Source organism: Lipotes vexillifer, unplaced genomic scaffold (genome assembly GCF_000442215.2).
Source record: "Lipotes vexillifer unplaced genomic scaffold, Lipotes_vexillifer_v1.1 scaffold951, whole genome shotgun sequence".
In the NCBI taxonomy this organism is placed as follows: Eukaryota; Metazoa; Chordata; class Mammalia; order Artiodactyla; family Lipotidae; genus Lipotes; species Lipotes vexillifer.
Genome location: NW_006793664.1, coordinates 536,754 through 544,168, shown reverse-complemented (window position 1 = coordinate 544,168; position 7,415 = coordinate 536,754). Strand labels below are relative to the sequence as shown.

Here is a 7,415-nt window from a genome sequence, read left to right as displayed (position 1 = left end):
ATTCCTGCTCAAGCGGTAAAGCTTTATCCTCTCTCTCCCTTGCTCAGCCTGTGTCCCGAGCTTTAAGCAGGCCACAAACCTGAGCTAACAGCAAGCTCTTTGGGATTCAAGGTTTCCCAATCTCCTGTTTGAGAAAAAGTGATTCACAATGAACTCTAGGGTATTAACAACGAAGACTGCAAGGATTGAAGCAGCAGATAAAAACAAAATTTCCCTTTCTCGAAGTTCAGTGATTGAAAAAATTTAAAACATCACATCAGAAGAAGAAAAACTAAGAGTGATCAAAAGGTATCATGACTGTTTTTAGGTGTAAAATTTCTGACAGGTCAGCAACACCCCGGAGAGTCATCGAGTAGCTAAAAGAATGAAATTCTTGCAAATGGCTACTTTACTGCTGTACGTTAGCAGACCTCTGCGGGAAAAGCATGAGCGACGGTGTCTGGGACATGAACTAGATTAGCATTGCAACCTCAGCACCACAAGCCCACTGCTGTGTTTTAAGCAGCTGATTCCTGTGGGTTCCCTGGAGCAGTGAAGGGGGCGCCCCCGCTCTGATCTGTTGCTGGGCAGCTTTATGTACGTATGTATGTATGTACACATGTGTGCATGAGTGCATGTGTGTGTGAGTCAAAAGGCATCTGAACGGGATGAACGAAAGAACAGGTTGCTGGTCTTTCATACTTCATGTAATTTGTAGGACTCATGGAGGACGTTTAGTTTTAGAAACAGAATAAATGGCTCCACCAGGTCAAATCCTTACCAAACCCAGCTTTACAAACAGGGACAGAGAACAATAAATCTGTTTTCTCATCATGCAATAAGAAAGCAAATCTATTTTGCGAAGGAAGAAAAACATGGATCCAAGCTTGCTCTAGGCGGCACTGTCCAACAAGACTCTCCGTGAAGAGGAAACGCTCCACATCAGTGCTGCTAGCTGCACGCCTACTGAGCGCTTGAGATATGGCTAGTGCAACTGGTAACTAAGCTTTAAATTAAGTTTTAATTAATTTGAATCTCAATTGGCACATGTGCTCGTGGCTACCATAACAGAATAGCACAGGTCTAAAGTTTAATAAAGGTATGACGGGATGTTAAATTTTAGTCAGTGATTGTTCATGAAGTGGAAAAAGGGTAATCCTCATTCACTGCCCTTAGTGCGACAGGTAAAACAGTTTTAATTACTGAGTTTTCCCATTTGATAAAGGAGCTGGCTCTGAATAATCCAGTCAATGTTTTTAGCAGCAGTCAAGTTACCAGAAGATGGTTCTTAAATTTAGAGAAAAGATCATGGCAGTTAGAAAAGGGTGTGCTGATTAGGTTAAAACTTATGAATGTTTATTTTTCTGGAACCTTTCCTTATGGACTTAAAACACCACCACCCAGAAGAGGTTTACTGTGAAAGAAAATCAGAAGATGGAACTAGATTTATCTGGGATTAGTCTGGGTGTTCTGAGCGCTTCAGGGAAAGGAACGAAAGAGATTAATTGATGGGAACAAAATGCTGGTTCTTCAACATGACCAACTCTCACATCTCAAACAAGCTCTGTTTGTTCGGCTAGAAGACGATCAGGTCTGTACATCGATAAATACTTTCAGGCTGATGAAAGCCATACTTCTGAGTTCAGGAAGAGCAAACTTCGGAGGGTCAAACAGCTAGAAGGACATCAGAGACCACCCATCCCACCGCCACTCCCCAACCCAGTCATGACTTCTCCCCTGCAGGGTAACCTCAGACATGACAGTGAGGAACAGCAAGGGAAATGGCTTTAGAGTGTGATGAGGTGGAAATGTTAAAAAAGCCACTGTTGTGTGCAGGCGGGCGGTATATGGGAAATCTCTGTACCTTCCTCTCAATTTTGCTGTGAACCTGAAACTGCTCTAAAAAAAATAAAGTCTTAAAAGAACAAAAAGGCCGCTGTTTAAACACAGGAGATCCAAAATTATGAGATTTAAAAAATAATAATTTAAAAGTATGGTATAAAAGGGAACCCTTCTGCACTCTTGGTGGGAATGTAAATTGATACAGCCACTACGGAGAACAGTATGGAGAGGTTCCTTAAAAAACTAAAAATAGAGCTACCATATGACCCAGCAATCCCACTACTGGGCATATACCCTGAGAAAACCATCACTCAAAAAGAGTCCTGTGCCACAACGTTCATTGCAGCTCTGTTTACAATAGCCAGGACATGGAAACAACCTAAGTGTCCATCGACAGATGAATGGATAAAGAAGATGTGACACATATATACAATGGAATATTACTCCGCCATAAAAGAAACGAAATTGAGTTATTTGTAGTGAGGTGGATGGACCTAGAGACTGTCATACAGAGTGAAGTAAGTCAGAAAGAAAAACAAATACCGTATGCTAACACATATATATGGAATCTAAAAAAAAAAATGGTTCTGAAGAACCCAGGGGCAGGACAGGAATAAAGACGCAGACGTAGAGAATGGACTTGAGGACACGGGGAGGGGGAAGCGTAAGCTGGGACCAAGTGAGACAGTGGCATGTACTCATATACACTACCAAATGTAAAATAGATAGCTAGTGGGAAGCAGCGGCATAGCACAGGGAGATCAGCTCGGTGCTTTGTGACCACCTAGAGGGGTGGGATAGGCAGGGTGGGAGGGAGACGCAAGAGGGAGGGGATATGGGGATATATGTATGTGTATAGCTGATTCACTTTGTTATAAAGTAGAAACTAACACACCACTGTAAAATAATTATACTCCAATAAAATGTTACAAAAATAAAAAAATAAAAGTATGGTATAGAATAGAAGCTTAGAGGGTTAATAAAAATGATTTTTTTGCAGATGCAAGAGAAAAACACAACAAAACTGTGTAAGTCTAGAAAGGTAACAGGTGGGATGATTACAACACATACATGAACACAGGCTAATTTACAATTTACCAAATCCCAGATTATATAAACAAGGCTTCCCCAAAGCCTGACAGATACAAAAAAGGAAACTGTAACTTGTCATCCAAAAAGGGGGTATAAACTTAAAATAAAAAGAGAACACACAAGGGACTTCCCTGGTGGCACAGTGGTTAAGAACCCACCTGCCAATGCAGGGGACACGGGTTCGAGTCCTGGTCCGGGAAGATCCCACGTGCGCGGAGCAACTAAGCCCATGTGCCACAGCTACTGAGCCTGCGCTCTAGAGCCAGCAAGCCACAACTACTGAGCCTGTGCTCTAGAGCCAGCGAGCCACAACTACTGAGCCCACTGCCATACTACTGAAGCCCACACGCCTAGAGCCCATGTTCCACAACAAGAGAAGCCACCGCAATGAGAAGCCCACGCACTGCAACAAAGAGTAGCCCCCGCTGGCCACAACTAGAGAAAGCCCGCACACAGTGGCGAAGACCCAGTGCAGCCAAAAAAAAAAAAAAAAAAAAAGAGTGTGATCCTCTATCAATTATTTTAAAAAAACACAACAACAATAAAAAAAGAGAACACACAGGATTCATATATGTTCATGTATCTCTGGTTACCAAGGGAAACCAGAACTATCTGGAGAAACAGCCTTAATTTAGGCATCAAGAGTGGCTTAACCCGAGGCAAACAACGACAATCCTACAGGGTCCTTTATGAAGGAACCTGGAAATCGTATCACTGTTAAAAAATCAAAACATTCAACCAGAGTATAGTTTCTGACCGGTGATCGTTTTCAGAAAAGACCCAAATCCAGCAGTATTACATAGTTATCTAGATTCAGAAAAGTTCAGGGACTGTATTCAGAAAGTTAATCCATTTGATTAAAAAATAGTTACAAATTAACTACAATTTTAAAACATACTTTTAAATAGTAAACAAAAAATTAAAGAAATAAAACAAAAGAAAAACAAAAATATAAATACACTTTACTAAACGCCAAAGAAAAACCATGTTTAAGGGTGCCATAAAGATAAATCTTTACCCAAGTGAATAAAAATCTTTGAAATTACATCTAAAAAAATCTATAAAATAGAAATCTAAAAAAAAAAAAATCTATAAAATAATAACTACAGAAATGAAAAGCAATATTGCCAAATTTATACAGTAACAGCCAAAGCCCTATCCTTTTAGTCTCCAAATACTTAGTGAAGTTTACATGAAAAAACATCTTCTTTTGTTTGTTTTCAAGACAGTGAATTTAAAAAACAGAAAATGTCTAAGCCTCACCTTTACAAAAATACTGGTGGGTATAAAACGCCTGAGCAGTTGATTTGTGAAGTTGGGAAACCTGAGCAAGTTGATGTTGAGAGATGGCAGCTGCTGATACCCGGCCATCAGAGGGTAGAAATTATATAACATTTCCTGTTCGGTGCCAGGGAGGATACGTAATCGAATCTAAATCACAAAAGTTATAGAGAAAGATGATCAAATATAGATATCAAATACACTTGCGACATCTATACGACATTACCTATAGATTACTAGCAAATGATAGGACACCTAAATCTTTCTGCTGAAATATTCACACCCTCTCCTATCCCTTCTTCCAGACAGATACCAAAATATACAGCTGAATTAATGAGGTCAGGATCATGCAGTTAACAAACATAATAAAAACATGTGCATGATTTCTCAGTTTCTACCAACATCTAAAAGGCAACCTGTACCTGCTTAACAATGGGACTACTGGGTGGATCAGTATTTCCTGTGCCTTAGACCAGGCAGGCTTTATAGGCACAGGGTACTATGGGATAACGTGCAGAAAAGCATCTTTGTAAACATTATGTCAACATGAGACAAACAGATTGTTTCCTGTGTTTTGTGTTAGGGACTCTACCTTTGAGGTGAGGTAAGTAACTTCAGGGGAAGAAAAGATGTTTGTACTTTAGGAAAGAACACCAACAGGTAAGATTTTTGGTATCTTACATTATCTAATTATTTTTAAGTCAATATGTGAAAGAGATCAGAACAATCAAGAAAAGCGTACTCACTTGCAAATGAGTATATATAGGTGCGTGTTGTGTCAGAGATAATACATGTGTGTGTAACCAACATATTACAGCTAATATTATATTTGGCATATACTATAAATTTAAATTACTGTACAGATTTACAGTATACTTCATGTGTAATTCTACTTTCATTTAACAGCAGACACAGCACTCAGGACATGCCCAGCCATGGCGTGGCTGGTGAGTCAGGGTGGATGCTACTAGGTGTTATGACAAGTTTGTGCTCTAATTACATCCTTATTAATAAAAAGCACTTACTGACCACTGAGATGTGTCCCTGTTGCCACTCTTTTTTGTTTTCTTTTGTTTTTGTTTTTGTTTTGGCCACACCACACAGCTTGCAGGATCTCAGTTCCCTGACCAGGGATTGAGCCCAGGCCCTGGCAGAAAGCCCAGAATCCTAACCACTAGGCCACCAGGGAGCTCCCCTCTGTGGCCACTTTGAAGAGGAGGACAGTATTCTCTCTGCAACATGGTTTTGCCTGAGAGTGTATGTCCCACCCAAAAATCTGATGAACTTTTCTACCCCTGATTTGAATAGATGAATCAAAACATATGAATCACTTATTTTTATGTATAGATACAAAATTGTGCCTACACGAAACAAAGATAAGTAAATTCTATGCGAGATCAAAATCTCTTAAAAACTGTACTGATAGTTGAGAAGGGAATTAAGCTTTGATCTGTGTAGTCATGCCTCAAGGCCTCAAATTAAAGGACACACACACTCACAAACTCATTAGTAATAAAAGGGATATTTTTAAATTTTCAGGAATTCTATTGTAGTCCAAAAATTTGTGAACTCCTGTTTTATACGGAGAAAGAACCTATATGTGTGATCTCAATGCAAAAAGGGTTGCCCATTTAACCCAGTTCTATAGCAAGTTGTAATTAACCTTCAAAAGTGACTGAAGATTCACCACTATCAAAACAACAGGGACCACAGTCGGCCTTATCAATTCATTTGTACATGAAATGTACAGCTTTCCACTTCCTGGCCATACTTTTGTGTCTTCATAAACAACCCAAAGAGATATGACCTGTACCTGTTTAAGACCTGAGAACATGAAGGCATCACTGGGCTCCACAGAAATCTCCACATCTTGAACTAAGTCAGTCTTATTCTGGAGGTGATACTTGACTGGTAACGACTCTCTAACACGCCCGAATGATGGCAGATCTGCAGAGAAAGGTGACACATTACTCTTGGTTTAAAAAAAAAAAAAAAAAGCTCACCATTTATGGTTTCTTTTTTTTTTGCGACGCGGGCCTCTCATTGTTGTGGCCTCTCCCGTTGCGGAGCATGGGCTCCGGAAGCACAGGCTCAGCGGCCATGGCTCACGGGCCCAGCCGCTCCATGGCATGTGGGATCTTCCCGGACCGGGGCACGAACCCGTGTCCCCTGCATCGGCAGGCGGACTCTCAACCACGGCGTCACCAGGGAAGCCCCTATGGGTTCTTTCTGTAAATAATTCTCACTCTATAGACATGGGATTATTTAAATTAAAGATAGCACTGCACTCTTACTAAATAAGAAAATTCTCTGATTGGACAATAGCCACAGGGTGACAATAAAACAGACTAAGAAGAATCAGTCTCCTTCTACAACTGATTTGACTTAGTTAGGGGTCCTGGCTACCAAGAGCTGAATTATATTTTAGGAATAATTTTTTAAATCTACAAAAGATTTCCCTAAATATCAATAATGGCTCAAGATGGAATGACAGACATTATGTGCCCCTTGATGGGAACTGTGATGTATTCTTGCCAAAAACTTTAACCTGAATCTGATCAAGCCAACAGATCTAACTACCAATTTATAGGGACAGAGAAACACTTAGAAAAATGATACAACGCAATCAGCAAATCCAGGCTGTAGGCACTGAGTTTCGTTAACAAATGAACGCCAAGAAAGCGAGAGAGGAGGTGGAGGTGGCAGAGGAGGTGATGAAGCGGTGGCGTGGAGTTGGGGGAGAGGGAGTCTGCCTGCCCATAGGTTTCAAAAGTCTAGACATCCATGAACGGCAATGCGGGGACCTTAAAACACACTAAAGAACATTCAGAGTCGACTAGGGAAACTTCAATACTGGAATTTGGTCATATTACAAAATTATTGCTAAGTTTTAAAGTTATGATAATGGTATTGTGATCATGTTTAGAAAAATAGCCAGTAACGTTGAAGATGCATACTGAAATCTTTATAGATGACATAATATCTGGGATTTGCTTCAAAATAATGAGGGTAGGAGTGTGTAGAGGTATAGATATAACAAGACTGGTCCCAATCTACTTTTATAAATGGTGGGCATTTTTCGTAATAGAAAGTTAAAAAAATCTTAGAAGCTAAAATAAAAATTTTTTCTGGATTTTTTTTTTTTTTTTTTTTTTGCAGTACGCAGGCCTCTCACTGTTGTGGCCTCTCCCGTTGCGGAGCACAGGCTCCGGACGCGCAGG

General features: G+C 40.2%; 1 protein-coding gene across 1 annotated transcript in view; it reads right to left on the bottom strand.

Moving 5' to 3' along the window:
- TRAPPC11 (trafficking protein particle complex subunit 11) overlaps positions 1–7,415 on the bottom strand; it is a 41,049-nt gene that overhangs the window by 898 nt on the left and 32,736 nt on the right. The window contains exons 29-30 of the mRNA XM_007466514.1: positions 6,008–6,141; positions 4,177–4,344 (exon numbers count right to left, since the gene is read on the bottom strand). Of these exons, the coding sequence (XP_007466576.1) occupies positions 4,177–4,344; positions 6,008–6,141 (302 nt within the window). The remainder of the gene's footprint in view (positions 1–4,176; positions 4,345–6,007; positions 6,142–7,415) is intronic.